At 37.0% G+C, this 26,694-nt stretch overlaps 1 protein-coding gene across 12 annotated transcripts in view; it reads right to left on the bottom strand.

Annotated features, from left to right (window-relative positions):
* The window catches only part of Dmd (dystrophin), a 2,367,748-nt gene that overhangs the window by 838,228 nt on the left and 1,502,826 nt on the right, over positions 1-26,694 (bottom strand). For all 12 annotated transcript variants that reach the window (XM_063279795.1, XM_063279798.1, XM_063279800.1 and 9 more), the window contains one exon: positions 1,517-1,681. In XM_063279795.1, the coding sequence (XP_063135865.1) occupies positions 1,517-1,681 (165 nt within the window). The remainder of the gene's footprint in view (positions 1-1,516; positions 1,682-26,694) is intronic.

Below are 26,694 nucleotides of genomic sequence, written 5' to 3'. Positions count from 1 at the left end.
GGGCAAAGATAGCCCACATTGAGTAGCTACTTTTTTTTTTTTTTAGAAAAGACACACTTTTTACCTATGTGTTACAAAGTTTACAAAACTAAACATAGTTCCTAGTTGGGAGGAAAGAATTTGTGCCCTTTCTTATTTGCCATATGAAATCAATGACTTAAAGAAAATACTAGATCCAACATAATGGTGATCTGGCTCAATTTATGGTACATTTGGGTCAAGTATCCGTACTGTCTTAGTGAGGTGGTTTATTCAGTAGAGAAGCAACCAGACTTAATGAGATGCATCACTGTTAATTACACGAATGTCAACTATATCTGAGGATGTCGTGCACTAGCTAACTGGGAAAACAGACTCCTTGAAGGGGTGGCATCCTTGCACTGACGCTGGACTTTGTCCAGTCATCCCTTGTGACCATGCATGCATGGCTCAGGCTAGGATGGCTCAGGCATCAGAATCCATGTCTTAAGAGTCAGGAGCTCCCATACATCATTGATGTATGGGCTGTATTGTAGTTGTCTTCTATATATATACTTTAAAGTTAACTGAATTTGTTACTGGATAAAGGTCATTGCTACTCATGAGTTTGATTGTCAGACTGAATTGCAGGCCATGGCAGTGAGTGAGCAGCCTGAATTTTTACTGGGGAAATGATGTTTACCTGTGACTTACAAAGTACCATGTGTTCTCAGTGCACAGCTATAACAGAGTGGTCGATGAAAACATCAGGAAAGCAAGGTAAAAGGAAAACACTGCACTTTGCAAATATAACTCAATTTAGCTGGAACAAACCTCTCTACCACTCTCTTAATTTTATTCTGTCTTTAAAACACACTGTTCTCAAACGTTTAGGGTGCGAACTTTAGATAATAATCAGTTGTATATAGGATATCTATAAATATATACATATTAAGTGTAGTTAAGCAAAGATGGAAAATGGACTATCCTAACAAATAGGATGTGTATGTTATTGTGAGCATTTAAATAAAGATTTCTAGTAAATTCTGAGAGAAGCAGGAAATGCTAGTCAAAGAATCATTACAATAACACCAATGATAATGTTAAAATAATTCTCTACTTGACAAAAATTTAGTAAGTCTTCTGAGTCTTCCTTAGCCATATCTTTATGCTGATAGAAAAAAACCCAAAAACCCTACTATATTAGTTTACTAAGGATCAACTTCAAATTAAATTCTTCATTCTCTAGTATCTAGGTGCTTTCTGCTCATTCTGGCCTGTCTTCAGGAATATCCCTATTCATTTAACCAGAATCTTCTCTACCCCAATTGCTTCCACTAACTCTGCTCCTGGACAAAGAATTCCTATTTTCCATTTGGAATTTAGACATGCTCCCTGTCTCAAACTCTATTTTATAAACTCCATTTCAGAGATTGCTGTATTTATTATGATGAATTTAATACTGTTTTCCTTGTCCTGTTTTAAGGAGTGATGAGATTCAAAGAAATCATCAAGAGCCATCCTGCCAGAAACGAAAATATAAGCAAGAGGTACCCACCTTCAGGTCAAATGGTCCTGGCTGACTTGGTTGGTTATAAATTTCCAACTGGTTTCGAATAGGAGAGAGCCACAGAAGCAGGTGATCTAGCTGCTCTTCAAACTGCCTAAAATCTTTTATGTGAACCTCAAGTTCTCCTTGTTTCTCAGGTAAAGCTCTGGAAACCTGAAAGTAGAAAAAAGATAAATAATTCTCATGGTATATATTAAAAATGGCGAAAGAATTAAAAAGGAGATATTTTATCAATTTGTTGATCTGTTTATTCAACAATGTGTTACTATTTACATATATGCCGTGTTCAAAGGTAATTAACATATTTGGAATCATTGGATAATACTCAATCATTGTATATAGTATAGACACTAATGACTTTTTGTAAATGTATAGTATATGTCAACTGTGGTGTTTCACAATTGTGACACTATTACTGAAGCTATTTTGTGCTTACACTCAGGAGCCTATCATGGCTGCCCTCCAAGAGGCCCAACAATCAGCAATAAGAATCAGATGCAATACTGTGAATCCAACCAATAGACAGAAACCAGGGAGAAGCTGAGGAGGAGGGTGACCCAAATGGAAGACCAGCAGTCTCAACTAACCCAACCCCTGAGATCTTTCTGACCTACCAACTAGGCAGCATACAATAGCTGATGTGAGGCCCCTGACACATATAAAGCAAAGGACTGCCTGGTCCGGCCTCAGATGCACCTAACCCTTGAGAGACTTGAGGACCCAGGGAGTAGGAAGTTCTGGTGAGGTTAGGGAGCATTCTCTTGGAGATTGGGGAGAAAGAATAATAGGAGGAACTGTTGAATGGTGGACCGGAGGGAGATAATGACTGGACTATACAAAAAAGATGATGATGATGATGATGATGATGATGATGGTGGTGGTGGTGGTGGTGGTGGTGATGATGATGATGATGATGATGATGATACAAATAACAATGCCACATAGCCTCAGAAAAATAGAACTTCAAAGTCTCTTCTTTGTAGTACAGGAATTAAAGTGATAGAGCATGTACAATAACCATCTGAGGACCGATATCCACCCAGGGCACTTGCTGTGCTAAGAAGTACATTATGAAATATTCATTGAGAAAAGAGTATCATTTCCAGGGTGTTCTGATCTCTCTAAGGTGTACGGTGTCCTTGGTTGGTGAGAATAGCAACCTCACAGTCCAGGTGCTCAGCTGAAGCAGAGTTATCATCAATACTCAAAGTAGCGATCTGAAACACTAGCCTAAGTTTAAGATAAGCTATGCAGTGGCAACATAACACAGGAGATCTAAGGAATGAGAGAAAACTCTGAACTCTGCCTGCCTTATACTTGCATGCAAGGGGTTCAAGTTTTCCACATATCCTGGGTAGCAGGAAAAAGACATGGGATAAAACAAGAAGGAAGAGCTGTCTTAGAACCTGCCTGAGCATCGAATGAGCTCTCTAGTTAACAAGGTGGAATCTTGCAGGACATAGCAGGAACTGCCTGTGAGCCCCACATTCATGATACTGAAGCAAAAAGAAAGCAAGTGAGACCAGTCTGGAGAATACAGCAGCACATTGTCCCAAAAAGTAGGAAGGCAGCTTTACTTTATATATTTTGAACCAAGTGTCCGCACTGGTAAGGCAGTCCTTATTATAAAAAAGAAGAGATATCATGCCATTCAATATTTATTCATCTGACTATGTCATAGTCATTTGTGTTCCTGCAATTGAGATTTGGTCACTTGTAATACAGGACAAACTCTTGACCTGATGAGCTAGCCCTGCAGCTGTTGTGTAACAATTTCCTCCTAGATCAAAAAGCACCCTATCCTACAGGAAGCTCCTTAAGCAGGAAAGTAAACAACTCAACACAACTTCAAGAAGTCTCTGAAACTGTCCAGATTGGCTACGCACCTCCCTGCCAGTGTAAGCAATAAACTGGTAGAGTGGCCCTCAGAAGAAATGAAGCTGAGCTTTTAAGAAGATTCTGAGACCAGACTGGCTGCCTAGAAGAAACAGACACCATCTGAGCTACCTGTATGAGGGTTAGATCAACTGAGGTCCCTGGAAAGGACACTCCCCAACTTGTTGAGCTGCAGAAATGCTATGTAGTGTGCTCCACATTCCCAGCTTTGGTGTTACACATAATGGGATAGGCATTGGCAATGAAGCTGTCTTTTCTACTCCTTTAAGTAACTCCAATAAAACTAATCACTTCAAAAAAAAAGAATCATTGGATAATACTCAAAACATTGTACAAAGTATAGACACTAATGACTTTTTGTAAATGTACAAAGAAGACTAAGTCAGGTATGCTGCCTCACACTTGTGATACCAGAATATGTGTGACTGAGGTAGGTGAATTGCTATGTGTAGGGGGCTATCCTGGTACACAGGGCAAGTTCAAGGCTAGCCAGAGTTACAGAATAAGACCCTATATAAAAAACACACACATAAAAATTAAATAATTTACCCACACTTACTCAGATATATACTCCAATTAATTGACATCATGAAGCACATTCCTAATGCAAATTCTCATTTATAAGTGTGTATGCCAAGGCCAGAACCTTTGCAGTATTAAAATAGCATGCCACAAATTATTGAGGATTAATACTATGTTTATAACTAGGTTTTCCCCCAAGTAAGTATGATTTATACTAACAGAATATAATAAAATTAAAATCAAAGAAAAGTATATTTTTTGGCATAGCAATAATTTCTTCTACTATATTTGCCTTTGGAAAACTATGCAAAGAGATAATTTACTTATAAGGAAATTAGTAAAATTATAAACATTTTTATGATCTATAGTTTCTGAGGCATAGTGTAAATAAGTGAAGGAGACATTGAGGAACATGATGTTTGGTTGAGAAATTAATGCAATAATTACTGGCTATTTTTAAGAAGGGCTTAGTACACACTAAGTACCATGGTTGAAAATCTCAAAGTCATTGCTTCCTTTAATCCCCCATGATCACTTCATATAGCTCCTGTTAGAATCTAAATTTTAAACATAAATAATAACATTGGACTTGACAGATCCCAAATACCTTTGGAAACAACAAGCTATAAAGTCATACATTGTTGAAGCTGATGTAAGTTTTTTAGATTAAAGACTGATTTGTGCTTTTTCTTAAATCCTAGCCCAGTTTTCCATAACTTCCAGGGTCTCTTTCATAGCCTGGAGATAGTAAAGATACACTGTTGATCTAAGAACTAGATAAAGTAATCCCTAAAAACTGCTTAGAACAATTCTCTGTATGTCAGTGAAAGGCAATACAATGGTTAAATATTGGCAACAGTTGTTCAAACTCTTGGGCAGAGAGAAAGTCAGAATTAGCAACACTAAAGCTATTTTCCTCAGAATATCAAAAATGAAAACAAATATAAATAAATAGTGTCAGTTTGCAATGGTAATACTTTATAATATTTTGACACTACTCTTATGGTAAAAATGTGGTATTACAGTGCAAATCAACAACTTTATCATGACACTTATATTGTGTAAAAATATTATCATACTCTGAGTAATGTAGAACATATTAAAGAAAGAACATGGATAAGTATATTGTTGTCATTGTGTCTATTGTAATAGATAAGTATGTCAGTAGACTAATCAGTGTTACTTGCTTTAGAACTATTCATAAATTTTAAAGGACTCACCAATGAGCACTATTATAATCTTGTAGTTGAACCTCAAGTGATGTGATTTTGAACACAGTTATATTAAACAATTAACTATTGTGTGGAGGGGAGAAATGCTATATAAGCAAATTATGTGTGTGGAAAAAGAATGTAAATTATTTTATATATATTGCGTTAAAATTATGTGACTACTTGAGCAAAGAGTTAACATCCTATTTTAAAACAGGCAGGGATTGAATTTAGGCTCCATATTAAGATGGAGAAGATCTTGGGATCTGGCCCAATCCATGGCAATATCCATAGAAGATTTGGGCCTGAATTTGTTCAACTGCAACTGGGTTGATAGAACAATGAGCTGAAACAAAGACTCCCGGATAGATAACTTCTTAGAGTGTATCTTGATCAAATAATAAAAAAGATAAAAATAAGTAAAATTTAACAATACAAAATCTGTGATGATCAAAATATTACAGTTCTTTGTAACAATGTCATCTTTTATTTTTTTTTATTTTTCTTTGACAGAGATTTTGGTGTTTTCACATAACAGTGATTGTGTATTTTGTTATTTTAAATTTTAACAAAGTATTAAAGGACTAAGAAGCAAAGAGTGACAGAAATGGAAGCAGCACCTTTTGTGGAAAGTGTTCTCCACACTTTGACTTTCACTCTTGGCAGCCTTTGCTTCTGTAGGTAAGGAGACAGGAGCTTAAATCACAGTGCTTTGGCTGCTTTTCCTGACTTACAGCTAGTTTTAGAGCCATATAATCTTAGTTTTAAATGACTTAGGTCTGTATTCATAGGTTCAAGCCCATAGTTCTGAACTTTATGTGCATTCCTGTAGACATACATATATGCGGAGGAAAGAGAGTACCACAACAGTAAATCTGTACTTGTGATGCATTATTTAATAATAACTTTCACATATTTTTCTATAATTTAAAGGTTTTATTTTTATTGCATGGTTGCAACTCACAAAGACATTCTCCAAGCTTTTTAAAGCCTCAACTAGCATCATCAGAGAGTCTGCAGATGCTGAAGTAGTTGGAGATAATCTCCACTGTTTTTCCCTAATCTCTCTAAAACAGAACTATGGAGTTCTTTTTGTCTGATCACAAATATTTTACATTCTATGTAAGTACCATATGTAAAATTATTGTTTGTTTGTTCATTTGCTTTTCCAAGAAATGTATTTGGCTAATTTTTCTTTTGGTTTGTTTGCTTTTTACCTATTCATTTTCAGAAATTCTTTTCTTAATTAATTAATTTCCAAATTCACTTTATGTCCTGATCATAGCCCCCCTCCATCCTCTCTTCCCGGTCCACACTCACATATCCCTCTTTGCATTGTGTCCTCTTCTTCTCTACCATCCGGAAACACCAAAATTCATATAACATTGAATTAACAATATTGATTTTGTTCTCATCTAAATAACACATCTTTCCATGACTATAAAGGTGGAATAAGTCCTGAATGAAGAAGAATGGACCTAATTTCAAGTAATGGCATGGATCTTTTGCCAAGAGTAAGATTTCAGCCTAATTATATGGTATTAGGTATGTCCTACTAGACCTTTCCTTTCTACCACCATAACACTTACTTCTCAGTATTTAGTATGTTGTGCACATGACCTCTATTTCTGAATTTTTATTTCTAGAGGAGATATATTCCTACAATTTATAGACCTTCAGTAAATACCTGCTGAACTAACAGAAATTTTCAAGTTTAATATTAGTTTAGTATTTTTTCCTGAAAATATGTCTAGATATGTTAATTATGTATAAATGTATAATGATTGGCATAAAATTATATATAAAGCTATAAAAATTATAAATTTTCACATATATAAATATATAAATCTTTAATAGATAAGCATGATAAAGTATAACATTAGAATTTTCTACATAATTAAGAAAGCCATAGACAAAGTCAAAGGAGAAATGATAAGCTGTGAAAAAATGTTGGAGACTCACATCTCAGATAAGAAGTCAGTTTGCCTAACACATAAAAAGACTTCTGCACCCCAAGAAGACCCATGTAGTCATCTAACCTGGGACCATGGTGTCTCACAGAGGCTGGGCCACCAACCAGGGACCATGGAGTATCTTGTTTTAGACTCCCTACACATTGTAGCAAATCACAATAAATTTTGTGGCAATCTTTATTTGTTCTTAAATCATTAATTTTTATATCTAATAATTCATGTATTATATTCACATTTTTGCATAATCCAAAACTATACTTCTCATCTATGTTCACTGTGGTGAATGGTAACAGATACATTCAATTATCTTATGTCATAAGTGAGTATCTATCCGATTCTTGACCTAATTTCAGACAGGATTAATTTTCTTGTTCTCTGTGTTTCTGGTTGCTAAGTCCAAATGTTTGTAAGTTTTAATATTAAGACAAACAGAAGCATCTGTTTTAGCAATAAGTGTTTTATATACAAACCTCATACTTTACAGAAAATAGCCACAGAAGCTAAATTTTTTTCTACAAAAAGATATATCAGAACTAGAAGATATATTGTAGAAAATGGAACATAGTTGTCATCTAGAAACCAAAGCCAGTAAGTAAATGCCAGATCGGTACAACTGTAGCATCTATCAAACAAAAGATCCTAGTTTATTGTATTGAAATTTTATCCACTGAAAGAAATAAGAAACTGGTTCTACTGGAAAACTGATTAAAAACTATAAATAACCAACAAACTAGACAAATTCCAAAACTACACAATGAATGAAATGCAAATTAAAACAACAATGTCACTTTATTAATTGTGTGATATACTGGGTTATTGGTAAAGATTGATGAAAAGTCCCTGCCCCAAATGAGTAACCTTATGTTACTTGTTCAGCTACACATTCTCTTAGTCTGTAAAAAAGTTGATAGTTCACATAGAAGAGAAAGATTTTTACCCTGAAATGTAAGAACACTCTTGAGAGCTTAAGAAAACAAACCTAAACAAATGGAGGAATATCTTTTATTCATGGATTAGATGCTCTAAAATTGTAATAAATTAGCTTTCTTCAAATAATCTATAAATTTCTTCAAATAATCTATAAATTAAGCACAATCAAAACTGTGTGTTCAAGTCTTTTACAGAAATTGGGAAGGGATTCTTAAATTTATCTTGATCACAAATAACCATATATTTGAGGAAATTTTGATAATAAACACATTTTAAAAATATTTACAATCATGTTTCACCTTTGCTATAATTATTTGTGTGGTATTTTTGAAAGAGAAAAGATATTATGATAGCAATCTCTCTCTCTCTCTCTCTCTCTCTCTCTCTCTCTCACACACACACACACACACACACACACACACACACCCTTATACATGTAATTTTCTGTTTTGTAGACCTTGTTGGAAAAGATAAGTTAATATTTCTAAAATTAAAAACATTTTCAAGCTAAGTTACTGATTAGAGGAGAGGTAATAGTAGGGAAGGTGCTCGAGAGAAGAATTCTTAACATAATTTATTTTTTCCAGTCTGTAGCAGAGAATGGCCTTATCTGGCATCAATGGGAGGGAAGGCCCTTTGTCCTGTGAAGGCTTGATGCTCCAGTGTACCGGAATGCTAAGGCAATGAGGCAGGAATGGGTGGGTGGGTGGGGAGTACCTTTGCAGAAGCAGGGAGAGAGGATGGAATGGGGCTTGCAGAGGGGAAACTAGGAAAGGGGATAACATTTGAAATATAAACAAATAAAATATCCAATTAAAAAATCTTAAAATAGAAAGGTATCTGTTTTATGTGATGGCTTATTCTAAATTTTTGATTGAACAGTAGCTCCACAGGATACATCAAATTCCATAAGCTTTTCTTATGATTTGTGAAAATATTTTATATGTTGATTTAAACAATTAAAGAAATAATTTGCAATCTTTAACAGTATTCAGTCCCTTAAGTAAAAACATCCCATTTGTAGATAGTCACATGATAAAGATGATTATTTCGATCATCTACACCCCTGAATGATTAAAATTATATTCCCTCAGAAAAATAAGTGACATCCACATAATAGAATGTTGTATCCATTTAATAAATAATACTGAATTATCTCATTAAATTAATATTATTGACATATTTCATTATAAGCTATTTATCACCCAAAATTTTTATCCTGTGTTTTCAATATATATTTATAATATCAATTTCTATGCATAGGAAATGACATGAAAAGATATTTCTTAACGAACAACATACAAGTACCAAAAGGTATATTTAAAATAATGCTTAATATCACTAATCTTTAGGTAAATGTAGAATGAAATCACTATGATAGATTGCCTGAAGCTTATTAATGTTGGAAAGAATGTGTAGAAAAGGAGAAAACCTATTAATATACCCATATTAATGTTAATTAGTGTACCCATTAGGGAAACCTTTAAGGAGGTTTCTTTTCTTATTGGATATTTGTTATTTTCATTTCAAATGTTATTCCCTTTCCCGGTTTCCTGGACATAAACCCCCTATCCCATCCACCTCCCCTTCTTCTATAAGGGTGTTCCCCTCCCCAAACACCCACCCCTTACTGCCCTTCCCCTGACATTCCCCTACACTGGGGTGCCCAGTCTTGTCAGGACCAAGGTCTTCTCTTACCATTGGTGCCAAACAAGGCCATCCTCTGCTAAATATGCAGCTGGAGCCATGGGTCAGTCCATGTTTACTCTTTGGGTCGTGGTTTAGTCCCTGGGAGCTCTGGTTGGTTGGTATTGTTGTTCTCTGGGGGTTTTCTTAAAAGAATATTACAACATCTAATTTATGATTTAGGAGTCTTGCTATTGGATATATATCCAAGGAAGTGAAATTATGTCAAGGGAAGACTGTCTTTTCATATTAATTGTGGGACTATTGTTACTAGATGAGACATGAAAATAACCTGGGTGTCCATCAATTGATGAATGTATAAAGAATTTATTGTGCATATAAACAATGAGATAATATTTAGCATTTTTGGCAATGTTGATGGGACTACAAGTCATTGTGCTATGTTCCATAGGAAGGTAAAGAAAATCAAGTACTATATGATATCACCTATATATTCAATACACACAGGAATGGAAATCATATATGGTGCTAAATCACTATATCCACACACACACACACACACACACACACACACACACACACACACACACGGCATAAGAATTAGGGTAGAGATGTAGTTGCCTAAAGCTAGAGCAAAGAGAGGAATGGGAAGAGGTTCATTGACAACTACTATGTCATACTGAGAGAAGAATAAGGAGTTGTATGCAATGAAAAGTGACTGAAGACAACAATACTTTAGTGCCCTTTTCAGAGAGCTAGAATAAAGGAGTTTGAAAGGTTTACCAACTAGATACATGAAAAATTTGACAAGATGGAAATGTTTAGCTGGATTTGATTACAGCCCAGAATATGCATGTATCATAGCAGCATATGCTCTCTGATACGTGCATACAATTTTTGTTTTATATATCAGTTACAGTGAACAAAATCCAAACATAAAAAACAGAACTGATATATAATTTTTGTGCACTCACATGATATTGAAATGGAATTCCCCAGAAGAACTGGACTATGTTTGGTCTGGGACCTGGAATTCTGAAAACTGATTTGAGGAACAGAAGTACAGGACAGTGTGTCTGGATCCATTTATCGGGGGAAAGAATATGTGCTGCAATTTTGGCATGTTTTCCTTCAGTCGCACTGGAGTCTTGGCTTCTGATGCTGTACACAGGCTCAACTCTAACATTGTCTCTGTAATCAGTTTATTGGGTATTTAATTAGTAAAAATGTTTGTTCTAACCGTTGTCCTATATACTACCTATAAATATAGCAATTGCTTACTCTTTGATGGGCACATAGCTATATTCAAACCTCTGACATAAAATCCTTTCCACTCTGGAAGAAAACTAGCAGTGTATTCTGAAGGCATCTTAGGCATATAAACATACAAATCCCAAATAACACTTTCAAGATTCAGTATTGTCAATTAAATAATTCATCCAGTTTGTTATATTTTATGTCAAAATGCAAATAATATGAAATATTTCAAGTCTTCACTTAGCCTCACATAATTCAGAACATCATTACATGGAAGCAGGGTCTGGGGAGAGAGTTCAGTGAGGAAAGTGCTTGGCGCATGTCTTAGTTAGGGTTACTATTGCTGTAATGAAACACCATGACCAAAGAAGACAGGGAATCATTTAGCTAGCTTACCCATCCATATTACTGCTCATCAGTGAAGTGAGTCAAGACAGGAATTCAAGCAAAGCAAAACCCTCTGGAGTCTGGAGTTGATGCAGAGGTCAGGCAGGCATGCTGTTTACTGGCTTGCTTCTTAAGGTTTTCTCAGCCTGTTTTCTTATAAAGCCCAGGATCATCTGATCGCAACAGACTGGACCTCCCATGTTAATTGCTAAGAAAATGCCCTATAGTCTTACCTACGGCACAATATTATGAAGACATTTTCATAATTGAGATTCCCTCCTTTCAGATGATTTTAGCTTGTGTCAAGTTCACATAAAACTAGATACCACACAACATTAACATAGGTCTGGTTCCTAGCTCCATAAAAGGGACTGATTATGTTGGTTAGTTCTTGAAATTCCAGAGACTAGGCAGGGACAGGTAAATCTGTTCCACCTGACTAACCAAGCACAACTTGCAAAGCTCTGGTTTTTGTCACAGTAAAGAACAATACTTGATGTTGACCTCTGGCCTAGTTGTAAATACATCTACATTCACACTCAAACATGGTCACATATATGATAAAACAAAATGAAATAATAAATTAAAGCAACTGTAGAACTAAACATAGGAAAAATACAGCGCTGGGTAGTTTTCTGGTATATTATATCACAGGTTTCATGGTAAACTATCCTTTACCATGAATTCATTCATTTCCCATTTCACTGTAAGCTTTATAAAACAATAATGGTTGCAGAAACGAAAAGTATATTGTAGCTATATGCCATTGGGCTTTCAAAAATTATAAATTTTGGATAAAATCTTAAAGTCATCCCTCAGTGACATAGCTATTGGGATTTCACTTTTAACATCAGTGGATTTCACTTTTTAAATGTATTTTATTCATAATGTTTATAGACTTATATTTGATATATAACTTCCAGTTATGTATAGAACACATTTATTCTATATTAATAAATCATAATACATATTAGTTTCATTGTACAATCACTGTGTTACTAGACATGGATTTTGGTATTGTCGCCAAAGACCTCAAATACATAATATAAAATGTGGTAAGTAAGCATTTGTAGCAAGATTTCAAAGTCAGTAAAATTCGATTTATAATAAAGAGTTTTATAGTCCCCAGAGTACTATGCCCTTATTTCCACACTAAAGCCATATTGGCTTTTCAGTCAAACTTGGTGTTCATGAACAGTATTCTTGTTCATTAATTTCTTAGGTTGCAGTCTAAGCAACTAACTTCATGCCTTAAAAATTCTTAATAATACACATAGTACATAGAAAATAGCTTCTGATTGTTCACCTTGATTCAAATCTGTCCTAATGGTAGGTAACAAGCCATATAACTGCTCCTAGGAGCATTAGAGAAGTTAAGCGAATTGGTGAAATTGATTTGCCCAAACTTGAATAGCTCTCATTTCTCTTCTAAAATGCATTTTATAGGGATTTACACCCTCCTAACTATGCACCTACCCACACACTCTTTACTACACAGCATGATTTTGATCACATACAGTTTAAACTCCAGGGATAATAAAACTAACAGAGAAGTTAAAATGTAATTTTATATGGCAAATACAAAGTCCACAGAATGTTTTCTTAAAATGTAACCCCATATTTGTCATTTTCCCCCAGCCATGCTAACACTCCCAATTTTCACATTAGAAATGTTTGCTTTTATAAAGAGACCCTTGAACTACAGCCTAGACAATGAAGACAAATGTTCCTTAGGCTCTTTAGAAAATATTACTTTTGTTTCCTTATTTATTTAATTATAATCTGCTGCACAAGAATGAGGAATATGTTTAGACATTTTGAACTCATTTAAAATAAGAAGTGCAAGTACAAATTTGTAATTCTTCTGTTCCTACATCGAGAAGGGTGACACAGAGAGAATGGTCTCCTGAAGCCTGTTGGCCAAGGAACATCACTTTGTGTGTTGGGGTGATCAATAAGTTTGTCTCAAAACAGAAAGCAAGGACTGACACCTGAAGTTGTCCTTAAACTTACAGACACACAAATCACAAATATATATACACACACACTACACACAGGTACACATACATCACACACCACACCCATATACACACCATATCCCCTGTACACACAGACTTCCCCATACAGACATCACACACAAACATCACATACCACACACAGAGACACACATCCCATACACAAGACATACACACACAACCACACAGACATACACACACCATACACCACATGCACCACACACATACACACACATATATACCATACACACCACACACATATACACACACTCACCACATACACATACCACACACATCACCACACACAGACACACACATACACATATACACTGCACACACACACACACCATAGAAACACAGATACACCAAACACAAATAAACAAATATATCACAAAGCACACATACCACACACCTACCACAATACCACACATATACACACACACCTACCACACGAACCACATATATATAGAGAGAAAGACAGAGACAGAGACAGAGAGAGAGAGAGAGAGAGAGAGAGAGAGAGAGAGAGAGAGAGAGAACAATGAACCAAATCATAAAATCTGTTAAAAGAAAATCTGTTACTACACTGGAAAATGAGTGTGATCTCTCTCCCTTCATCAAAATGGAACCAACTTGCAACAATTGTTTGTGTTGTTGCTTTGGTTTTTTTAAATCATCAAGGTTGAAAAGAATTTTTGTAATCAATTGTTTTATCTACATAACTAATAATAGTTTCTCTGTATAATACTTATATTGTTGCAAACTGAAGAATTATGGTTCTCATGCCATGAAATAAAATGCACATTGCCTTACCTAGTAAAGGAAACCTGCCTAACAAATGAGAAAATTGATGTCCCTGGGAGTTAATCCTACTGATGAATCACAGAATAACATGTTAGAAAATAGTGACTCCTAGAAATATTGATGCCTAAGTAGGTGTTTATGGTTATTTTTCAAACATGATGGGAAGTTAGCACTGCCGTAAAGAAGCTAATGTCTCATGAGGTGAGTTGAAAATACAAAGAAAGGAAACCTAATAGATAGGGATGGAGATTACTACTATCCAGAAAAGTGAAACCTTGAAAGACAGCTCATAAAGAGACTTGAATATTTGATTTTGATTTGTATGGAGGAGAAAATGAAAAATCACTTCAGAATTTAGAGTTAAGGCAATTCTGTAGTCTGCCTAGAATCTAGCTGTCAGTCCAATTTAACAGGAGTCTAGGGCAAGGGGCACTGAACTACTGTTCTTTGATCAAATCCAACTGTTACATGTGTTTCTATAGTTTTAGAGCTAAGAATGGTTTTTATATTTCAAATAATACAAAAAGGACAGATGACAAATGAATATTTTATGAAACCAAATTTGTGACTATAAATATTGATTGAGACTCAGCTATGAACTTTGCTTTCTAGTTGTTAAGTGTTGGGTTTTAACACTGTAAAAATGCACGACACAGTAGTGGTGGTACAGTTCTTATGGCCAGCAAAGCCTAAAATGTTTGCTCTCTGTACCTTGACAGAAAAGTGTAGCTGCCCATGTTCTAGATCTTCAAGTAATTATACCACCACTGTAAACTTGCTTAAAATTGTTTGCTTGGTGTAGAGCTCTTTAAGCAGATACTCATTGGGAATGACTGCAAGGATTCAAAATATGAAACAAAACCCTTAGTTTGTAATTGTATGTTATATGTATGTATATGTATGTATACACAGGTTGATGTACATGTTGCATGTGTCTGTGAGATACATTTTTATGAAAGCACACGTGGTTCTCCACCTTACTTTTGATAAAGGACCTATACTGGCTCCGCCGTTTAGCCAGTTATCTTTAAGGCTCTTTTCGTCTCCAAGAGGCAACCACATCAGCATAATTTTACACTAGGTAAAACCTGGGGACCTGAGTATGGGTTCTGGCACCCATGTAAAATTATGCTGATGTGGTTCCATCTTGGAGTGTTTATTTCAACTTTGTGATGTGTAGTTCATCGTGAAGGGAAGACAGGGAAGTGACGCAAGCAGGAATCTGGAGGCAGAAGCTGAAGTAAAGGCCATAGAAGAACGTGGCTTACTGTTTCACTTTCCATAGCTTGCTTAACATGCTTTCTTATACAACACAAGACCATATGTCTGTCTTGCCTATATAAGTCTCACCCGGGGTAAATCTACCCGCAAAGGGTTGGGTCCTTCTGTATCAATTATTAATAAAAAAATGCCCATGGAAATATTTATTGGCAAATCTGATGGCAGAAATTCCCTAAATGAGATCTTCTCTCTCAAATGACAATAGTGTGTATAAGGTTTTCAAAAATTAGCAAGCATATCCAGTCAATGCAGTCAGTGATGCCCATGTAGGTATGAGTATGGAGCCATTCAGGAAATCTCTCCATGCCCACACCCTCACGAAATAATTATTTTCATTTCCCCAGTAGTTATCAACTACATTGGAAAAAGTTTTAACCTTAGCTTGTTGAATCCACAGACAAGAGCTCACAGACACCGAGAACCAACAGTATCTGCAAGTGTCTGATTTAGACTTGCTACCTACTTGACACAAGATAATTCTGAAATGAAGTTAGGTGAAAATTGGTACTTGAGTATTGTTCATGATAGATACTTAAAAAGATCAAACTTTCCACATTATTATTCACATTTTTGTTTTCTAAGATGATCCATGGCTCAGTAAACAATAGAGAGTGTCAAATGACAGCTGTAAAAAGAGAATAGATGCTGACATACAATCCAGAAAAAATACATTTTAAAGATCTCTTTAGTATTCTCTGAATTAATTTCACCCTTAACAAACAGAGAACATCACTGACCACCATGTTGACTACTATCTAAACGTGGCTACTGAACCCCTGAAGTCTGGTGATTTTGTAGATATAGGCTGTAGGAAACTGAATATCTAAAGCTGAGTGGAATGAAAAGAATGCAAAGTATCTTACACTTTTTTTGTGTTGATAATAATGTTGGAACAATACCATCTAGACACAGGTTTTATATTCTATTAATATATATTAATTATAGTATATTAATATATTATTTATATTATTGAAGTTAATTCTACCTGCTTACATTTTAAATTTTAATGTTTATATTAGCACTTAAATTGCAGATGTAACTAATTCATTTTGATGTAGTACAATGTATTGTAATTAAACATAGCAGAAAAATTATGAAATGAAGAAGCAATCCTACTGTAGAAGTCACATGACTTGTCAACATCATATGAGCTCCTTAATAAAAAAGATGTGTCCCTGGTCATCCTGGCTGACAGAACTCTAAGCAGGCTGCCAAAACACAGAATTCCTGGACTCTCAGTGTGCCCCTTCAATATCTGTAGTTCCCTCTTCCCTCTTCTTTGCTGTGTCCTAGTCCCCAAGTTAGGCAGAGACCTTCTGCTTGATCATAGGTGACATTAGGTTCCAGAAGTCCAGGTAGGTTACTACCCTTTTACTTCCCCCATTATCTGTGGCCCTACACCCTACCCTCAAGGCCTCTTCCTCATCATATCTGTGTCTGCATACGCAACTTGAACAGAGACATCTGCTCAACCAGAGTCACACAGGCCAGAAAACCAGAGAGGACACAGAAACCAAGGAACAACATAAACATTCCAACAAAGTCAAACCTAGAAATCAGCATCTAAACCTATGATCATCCTAAACCCAGATGCCTAGATACTTGAGGAAGAAAACAACAACAGCCTGAGTAATGTGTTACCACCAGAGCCCAGTTATCCTACAACAGTAAGTCCTGAATATTCCAAAACAGCCAAAGTACATTAAAAGGACCTTAAAACGAACTGTTAGGAAGGCGATAAAGATTTTAAAAGGAAATGAATAAACTCCTTAAAGGAATTCAACACAGCTAAGAAAACCAAGCACTTAAAGAAAATTATTAAAACTGTTCAAGACCTGAAAAAAGGAAGCAATAAAGAGAACACAAACTTAGGGAATCTTGGAAAAATTAGGAATATGGACAATAACTAGAGAAACAAGCTACACCAACAAATAGAAGCAGTAAAGAAAACACAAAGAGGAATTTTAGAAATTAAAAAAGAATATAAACAATAACTACATGATAATCACAATAATAAACATACAGAATAAAGAATATTAAAAGATGCAAAAGAAAACAGCAAGTATCATACAAAGGCAGACCTATTAGAATTATAGCTGACTTCTCAATGGAGAATTTTTTTTTCATTGCTATATTGTGTTTATTCATTAAGAGTAAGTGTTCTGGAGCAGCTCTCTGCTCCCAGACCCCGTGGGAAAGAGACCTCACCGCCTGGTCAGGTGGGCACTCCTGAGGCTGCAGAGCTGAAGAGACCACCAACACTGCCCACCCCTACCCACATCCCTGGCCCAAGAGGAAACTGTATAAGGCCTCTGGGCTCCCGTGGGGGAGGGCCCAGGAGCAGCAGGACCCCTGCCTGAGACACCACCGGAATCTAAAGGAAACAGACCGGATAAACAGTTCTCTGCACCCAAATCCCGTGGGAGGGAGAGCTAAACCTTCAGAGAGGCAGACAAGCCTGGGAAACCAGAAGAGACTGCTCTCTGTACATACATCTCGGACGCCAGAGGAAAACACCGAAGGCCATCTGGAACCCTGATGCTCTGAGGCTCCCAGAGGGGGCAGCGCGGATCTTCCTGGTTGCTGCTGCTGCAGAGAGCCCCTGGGCAGCACCCCACGAGCGAACTTGAGCCTCAGGACCACAGGTAAGACCAACTTTTCTGCTGCAAGAAAGCTGCCTGGTGAACTCAAGACACAGGCCCACAGGAACAGCTGAAGACCTGTAGAGAGGAAAAACTACACGCCCGAAAGCAGAACACTCTGTCCCCATAACTGACTGAAAGAGAGGAAAACAGGTCTACAGCACTCCTGACACACAGGCTTATAGGACAGTCTAGCCACTGTCAGAAATAGCAGAACAAAGAAACACTAGAGATAATCTGATGGCGAGAGGCAAGCGCAGGAACCCAAGTAACAGAAACCAAGACTACATGGCATCATCGGAGCCCAATTCTCCCACCAAAACAAACATGGAATATCCAAACACACCAGAAAAGCAAGATCTAGATTCAAAATCATATTTGATCATGATGCTGGAGGACTTCAAAAAGACATGAACACACTTAGGGAAACACAGGAAAACATTAATAAACAAGTAGAAGCCTACAGAGAGGAATCGCAAAAATCCCTGGAAGAATCTCAAAAATCCCTGAAAGAATTCCAGGAAAACACAATCAAACAGTTGAAGGAATTAAAAATGGAAATAGAAGCAATCAAGAAAGAACACATGGAAACAGCCCTGGATATAGAAAACCAAAAGAAGAGACAAGGAGCTGTAGATACAAGCTTCACCAACAGAATACAAGAGATGGAAGAGAGAATCTCAGGAGCAGAAGATTCCATAGAAATCATTGACTCAACTGTCAAAGATAATGTAAAGCGGAAAAAGCTACTGGTCCAAAACATACAGGAAATCCAGGACTCAATGAGAAGATCAAACCTAAGGATAATAGGTATAGAAGAGAGTGAAGACTCCCAGCTCAAAGGACCAGTAAATATCTTCAACAAAATCATAGAAGAAAACTTCCCTAACCTAAAAAAAGAGATACCCATAGGCATACAAGAAGCCTACAGAACTCCAAATAGATTGGACCAGAAAAGAAACACCTCCCGTCACATAATTGTCAAAACACCAAACGCACAAAATAAAGAAAGAATATTAAAAGCAGTAAGGGAAAAAGGTCAAGTAACATATAAAGGCAGACCTATCAGAATCACACCAGACTTCTCGCCAGAAACTATGAAGGCCAGAAGATCCTGGACTGATGTCATACAGACCCTAAGAGAACACAAATGCCAGCCCAGGTTACTGTATCCTGCAAAACTCTCAATTAACATAGATGGAGAAACAAAGATATTCCATGACAAAACCAAATTTACACAATATCTTTCTACAAATCCAGCACTACAAAGGATAATAAATGGTAAAGCCCAACATAAGGAAGCAAGCTATACCCTAGAAGAAGCAAGAAACTAATCGTCTTGGCAACAAAACAAAGAGAATGAAAGCACACAAACATAAACTCACATCCAAATATGAATATAACGGGAAGCAATAATCACTATTCCTTAATATCTCTCAACATCAATGGCCTCAACTCCCCAATAAAAAGACATAGATTAACAAACTGGATACACAACGAGGACCCTGCATTCTGCTGCCTACAAGAAACACACCTCAGAGACAAAGACAGACATTACCTCAGAGTGAAAGGCTGGAAAACAATTTTCCAAGCAAATGGTCAGAAGAAGCAAGCTGGAGTGGCCATTCTAATATCAAATAAAATCAATTTTCAATTAAAAGTCATCAAAAAAGATAAGGAAGGACACTTCATATTCATCAAAGGAAAAATCCACCAAGATGAACTCTCAATCCTAAATATCCATGCCCCAAATACAAGGGCACCTACATATGTAAAAGAAACCTTACTAAAGCTCAAAACACACATTGCACCTCACACAATAATAGTGGGAGATTTCAACACCCCACTCTCATCAACGGACAGATCATGGAAACAGAAATTAAACAGAGATGTAGACAGACTAAGAGAAGTCATGAGCCAAATGGACTTAACGGATATTTATAGAACATTCTATCCTAAAGCAAAAGGATATACCTTCTTCTCAGCTCCTCATGGTACTTTCTCCAAAATTGACCATATAATTGGTCAAAAAACGGGCCTCAACAGGTACAGAAAGATAGAAATAATCCCATGCGTGCTATCGGACCACCACGGCCTAAAACTGGTCTTCAAGAACAGTAAGGGAAGAATGCCCACATATACGTGGAAATTGAACAATGCTCTACTCAATGATAACCTGGTCAAGGAAGAAATAAAGAAAGAAATTAAAAACTTTTTAGAATTTAATGAAAATGAAGGTACAACATACCCAAACTTATGGGACACAATGAAAGCTGTGCTAAGAGGAAAACTCATAGTGCTGAGTGCCTGCAGAAAGAAACAGGAAAGAGCATATGTCAGCAGCTTGACAGCACACCTAAAAGCACACCTAAAAGCTCTAGAACAAAAAGAAGCAAATACACCCAGGAGGAGTAGAAGGCAGGAAATAATCAAACTCAGAGCTGAAATCAACCAAGTAGAAACAAAAAGGACCATAGAGAGAATCAACAGAACCAAAAGTTGGTTCTTTGAGAAAATCAACAAGATAGATAAACCCTTAGCCAGACTAACGAGAGGACACAGAGAGTACATCCAAATAACAAAATCAGAAATGAAAAGGGAGACATAACAACAGATTCAGAGGAAATTCCAAAAATCATCAGATCTTACTATAAAAACCTATATTCAACAAAACTTGAAAATCTTCAGGAAATGGACAATTTCCTAGACAGATACCAGGTATTGAAGTTAAATCAGGAACAGATAAACCAGTTAAACAACCCCATAACTCCTAAGGAAATAGAAGCAGTCATTAAAGGTCTCCCAACCAAAAAGAGCCCAGGTCCAGACGGGTTTAGTGCAGAATTCTATCAAACCTTCATAGAAGACCTCATACCAATATTATCCAAACTATTCCACAAAATTGAAACAGGTGGATCACTACCAAATACCTTCTACGAAGCCACAATTACTCTTATACCTAAACCACACAAAGACACAACAAAGAAAGAGAACTTCAGACCAATTTCCCTTATGAATATCGACGCAAAAATACTCAACAAAATTCTGGCAAACCGAATCCAAGAGCACATCAAAACAATCATCCACCATGACCAAGTAGGCTTCATCCCAGGCATGCAGGGATGGTTTAATATACGGAAAACCATCAACGTGATCCATTATATAAACAAACTGAAAGACAGAACCACATGATCATTTCATTAGACGCTGAGAAAGCATTTGACAAAATTCAACACCCCTTCATGATAAAAGTCCTGGAAAGAATAGGAATTCAAGGCCCATACCTAAACATAGTAAATGCCATATACAGCAAACCAGTTGCTAACATTAAACTAAATGGAGAGAAACTTGAAGCAATCCCACTAAAATCAGGGACTAGACAAGGCTGCCCACTCTCTCCCTACTTATTCAATATAGTTCTTGAAGTTCTAGCCAGAGCAATCAGACAACAAAAGGAGGTCAAGGGGATACAGTTCGGAAAAGAAGAGGTCAAAATATCACTATTTGCAGATGATATGATAGTATATTTAAGTGATCCCAAAAGTTCCACCAGAGAACTACTAAAGCTGATAAACAACTTCAGCAAAGTGGCTGGGTATAAAATTAACTCAAATAAATCAGTTGCCTTCCTCTATACAAAAGAGAAACAAGCCGAGAAAGAAATTAGGGAAATGACACCCTTCATAATAGACCCAAATAATATAAAGTACCTCGGTGTGACCTTAACAAAGCAAGTAAAAGATCTGTACAATAAGAACTTTAAGACAGTGAAGAAGGAAATTGAAGAAGACCTCAGAAGATGGAAAGATCTCCCATGCTCATGGATTGGCAGGATTAATATAGTAAAAATGGCCATTTTACCAAAAGCAATCTACAGATTCAATGCAATCCCCATCAAAATACCAATCCAATTCTTCAAAGAGTTAGACAGAACAATTTGCAAATTCACCTGGAATAACAAAAAACCCAGGATAGCTAAAGCTATCCTCAACAATAAAAGGACTTCAGGGGGAATCACTATCCCTGAACTCAAGCAGTATTACAGAGCAATAGTGATAAAAACTGCATGGTATTGGTACAGAGACAGACAGATAGACCAATGGAATAGAATTGAAGACCCAGAAATGAACCCACACACCTATGGTCACTTGATTTTTGACAAAGGAGCCAAAACCATCCAATGGAAAAAAGACAGCATTTTCAGCAAATGGTGCTGGTTCAACTGGAGGTCAACATGTAGAAGAATGCAGATCGATCCATGCTTATCACCCTGTACAAAGCTTAAGTCCAAGTGGATCAAGGACCTCCACATCAAACCAGACACACTCAACCTAATAGAAGAAAAACTAAGGAAGCATCTGGAACACATGGGCACTGGAAAAAATTTCCTAAACAAAACACCAATGGCTTATGCTCTAAGATCAAGAATCGACAAATGGGATCTCATAAAACTGCAAAGCTTCTGTAAGGCAAAGGACACTGTAGTTAGGACAAAACGGCAACCAACAGATTGGGAAAAGATCTTTACCAGTCCTACAACAGATAGAGGCCTTATATCCAATATATACAAAGAACTCAAGAAGTTAGACCGCAGGGAAACAAATAACCCTATTAAAAAATGGGGTTCAGTGCTAAACAAAGAATTCACAGTTGAGGAATGCCGAATGGCTGAGAAACACCTAAAGAAATGTTCAACATCTTTAGTCATAAGGGAAATGCAAATCAAAACAACCCTGAGATTTCACCTCACACCAGTGAGAATGGCTAAGATCAAAAACTCATGGGACAACAGATGCTGGCGAGGATGTGGAGAAAGAGGAACACTCCTCCATTGTTGGTGGGATTGCATACTGGTACAACCATTCTGGAAATCAGTCTGGAGGATCCTCAGAAAATTGGACATTGAACTGCCTGAGGATCCAGCTATACCTCTCTTGGACATATACCCAAAAGATGCCCCAACATATAAAAAAGACACGTGCTCCACTATGTTCATTGCAGCCTTATTTATAATAGCCAGAAACTGGAAAGAACCCATATGCCCTTCAACAGAGGAATGGATACAGAAAATGTGGTACATCTACACAATGGAATATTACTCAGCTATCAAAAACAACGACTTTATGAAATTCGTAGGCAAATGGTTGGAACTGGAAAACATCATCCTGAGTGAGCTAACCCAATCACAGAAAGACATACATGGTATGCACTCATTGATAAGTGGCTATTAGCCCAAATGCTTGAATTACCCTAGATCCCTAGAACAAACGAAACTCAAGACAGATGATCAAAACGTGAATGCTTCACTCCTCCTTTAAATGAGGAAAAAGAATACCCTTGGCAGGGAAGGGAGAGGCAAAGATTAAAACAGAGACTGAAGGAACACCCATTCAGAGCCTGCCCCACATTTGGCCCATACATATACAGCCACCCAATTAGACAAGATGGATGAAGCAAAGAAGTGCAGACCGACAGGAGCCGGATGTAGATCGCTCCTGAGAGACACAGCCAGAATACAGCAAATACAGAGGCGAATGCCAGCAGCAAACCATTGAACTGAGAATAGGACCCCCGTTGAAGGAATCAGAGAAAGAACTGGAAGAGCTTGAAGGGGCTCGAGACCCCATATGTACAACAATGCCAAGCAACCAGAGCTTCCAGGGACTAAGGCACTACCTAAAGACTATACATGGACTGACCCTGGACTCTGACCTCATAGGTACCAATGAATATCCTAGTAAGAGCACCAGTGGAAGGGGAAGCCCTGGGTCCTGCTAAGACTGAACCCCCAGTGAACTAGACTGGTGGGGGGAGGGCGGCAATGGGGGGAGGTTTGGGAGGGGAACACCCATAAGGAAGGGGAGGGGCGAGGGCGATGTTTGCCCGGATACCGGGAAAGGGAATAACACTCGAAATGTATATAAGAAATACTCAAGTTAATAAAAAAAAAAAAGAGTAAGTGTTCTGGAATGTTCTGAATTTTAAACAATTATTCTGTCAAAGGATAATGAAAGTGAAAACATTTTAATTTGACATATAATAAGAACAAAACATGTCAAAATTATAAAATATACTGAAATGGTTCTTAGAAATCCATAATGTTGACTGTTGAAAGGTTGAAAATTAATGCAAAGACTTCAGAGTAAGGTTTGAGCTATGTATCTTTTTTTTTTTGCTTTTGCCCTATGCACTCATAATAGCTTGTTCTTTTTAATTTTATTGAATTTTTTATACTCCATTTTTTATTCCCCTTTCGGTCGACCCTCTAACTCTTCCTCATCCTAACCCTCTTCCACAAGCCCTGTCTCCACGAGGATGTCCCCACCCCTCAACCTCAACCCCACCAGGCCTCTAAACTCCCTGGGATACTGTCTCCTGAGGGTTAGGTGCATCTTCTCTGACTAGGCGGTCCTCTGCTGTATATGTGTTAGGGACTTCATTATCAGCTGGTTTATGCTGCGTGATTGGTGGCTCAGTGTCTGAGAGATCTCAGGGGTCCAGGTTAATTGAGTCTGCTGGTCCTCCTACAAGGTCTCCCTCCTCAGCTTCTTCCAGCTTTTCCCTAATTCAACTACAGGGGGCAGCAGCTTCTGCTCATTGGTTGTTTGTAAATATCTGCATTTGACTCTTTCAGCTGCTTGTTGGGTCTTTCGAAGGGCAGTCATGATAGGCACCTCTTGTGAGTACTCCATAGCCTCAGTAATAGTGTCAGGCCTTGGGGCATCCTCATGAGCTGGATCTCACTTTGGGCCTGTGGCTGGACCTTCTTTGCCTCAGGATCTTCTTCCATTTTTGTCCCTGCAGTTCTTTCAGACAGGAACAATTACGCCTCAGAGTTTTGATTGTCATATGGAAACCCCATCCCTTACTTTATGCCCTTTCTGCGGCAGGTGGGCTCTATAAATTCCCTCTCCTCACTAAAGGCAGAAGGGCCTACACAGATTCCAGCACACTCTGAGAGCAGATGCCAGGCAAGATAACTGTACCAAGCAAAATTGTAAATCACCAAGATGAAAAAAAATTATTTCATGGTACAGTCAAACTTAAATAGCTAAATATAAATCTGGTTCTATAAAAAGGTACTATAAGGAAATCTCCAATCTAAGGAAGTTAACTATACCAAGGACAGCAGAAAAAATATAATCTCACATCAGGAAAATCAAAACAAGAGAAACAGACACATATTCCATTATAACCATCACCACCACCACCCTCACCACCAAAAAAAAAAAAAAAAAAGAAAGAAAAAAGAAAACACAAATTAATAACCATTGGCTATTGATACCTCTCAGTTTTAATGGACTCAATTCCCTAATGAAGACACATAGTAACAGAACAGAATGGATATAAAAACAGGATCCAAACTTAAGCTGTATCCAAGAAACCAACCTTAAGATAAAGGATTGGAAAATGTATTCCAAACAAATAGACTGAAGAAATAAGTTGTTCTAGTCATTTTGATATCTAAATATAGACTTCGAACTAAACTAAAATTAATCAATAAGGGGATGGGAAGAGTCACTTCATACTCATAAAAGAAAAAATCCACCATTATGATCTTTCAATTCTTAACACTGCTGCTAACCTTTGTAAAAAAAAGAATCACTACTAAAGTTTAAATTACATACCGATTCAATACCCCACTCTCGCTAATGGACAGGTTATCCAGCCAAACACTAAACAGAAAAATACTGGAGCTAACAGACATTATAAACCAAATAGTCCTAAAAGATAGCTACAGGGTTGGGGATTTAGCTCAGTGGTAGAGCGCTTGCCTAACAAGCACAAGGCCCTGGGTTCGGTCCCCAGCTCCGAAAAAAAAAAAAAAAGATAGCTACAGAACATGTCACTCAACAAAAATAATGCATCTTCTCAGCAATTCAGAGAACTTTCTCCAAAACTGACCACATATTCAGCCACAAAGCTCATCTCAGTAGAATAAAAGTATAAAATAAAATCCAAATAAAGAAATAATTCCTTGCATCCTATCAGTTCACTATTAATACGAGCTGTATTTCAACAAAACAACAGGAAGCCTACAACCTTATGGAAACTGAACAACTCCCTAGCAAGAGACTAGTGAATCAAGGCAGGCATAAAGTAAGAACTTAAAGACTTTCTAAAATTCAATTAAAATGAATGCACACCATACCTAGTTTTATAGAATAAAATGAAAGCAGTGCTAAGAGGAAAGTCCACAGCACTAAGTGTCCACAATTAGAAAAAACAAAAAAGGATTGATCTCACACTAGCAACTTAACAGCACAACGAACAGTTCTAGATAAAAAGAAGTAAGCACACCCAGTAGGAGTAGGCAGCAAGAAATATTCAAACTGAGGAATGAAATCAACAAAACAGAAGGAGGAAAATTCAAAGACTCATCAAACCCAAGAGCTGGTTCTTTTGAGAAAATGAACAAGATAGACAAACCCTTAGTCAAACTTACTAAAGGCCACAGAGACAGTATTCAAATGAACAAAATCAGAAATAAAAACAGAGACATAAAAACAGACATCGAGGAAATAAAAAAAAAATCATTGGACCTTACTTCAAAAGCCTATAGTACACAAACCTGGAAAATATAAAAGCAATGGAAAAATT

Source organism: Rattus norvegicus, chromosome X (genome assembly GCF_036323735.1).
Source record: "Rattus norvegicus strain BN/NHsdMcwi chromosome X, GRCr8, whole genome shotgun sequence".
NCBI lineage: Eukaryota > Metazoa > Chordata > Mammalia > Rodentia > Muridae > Rattus > Rattus norvegicus.
Note: the sequence above shows the minus strand (reverse complement) of the source record. Positions and strands in the feature narration are given on the sequence as shown.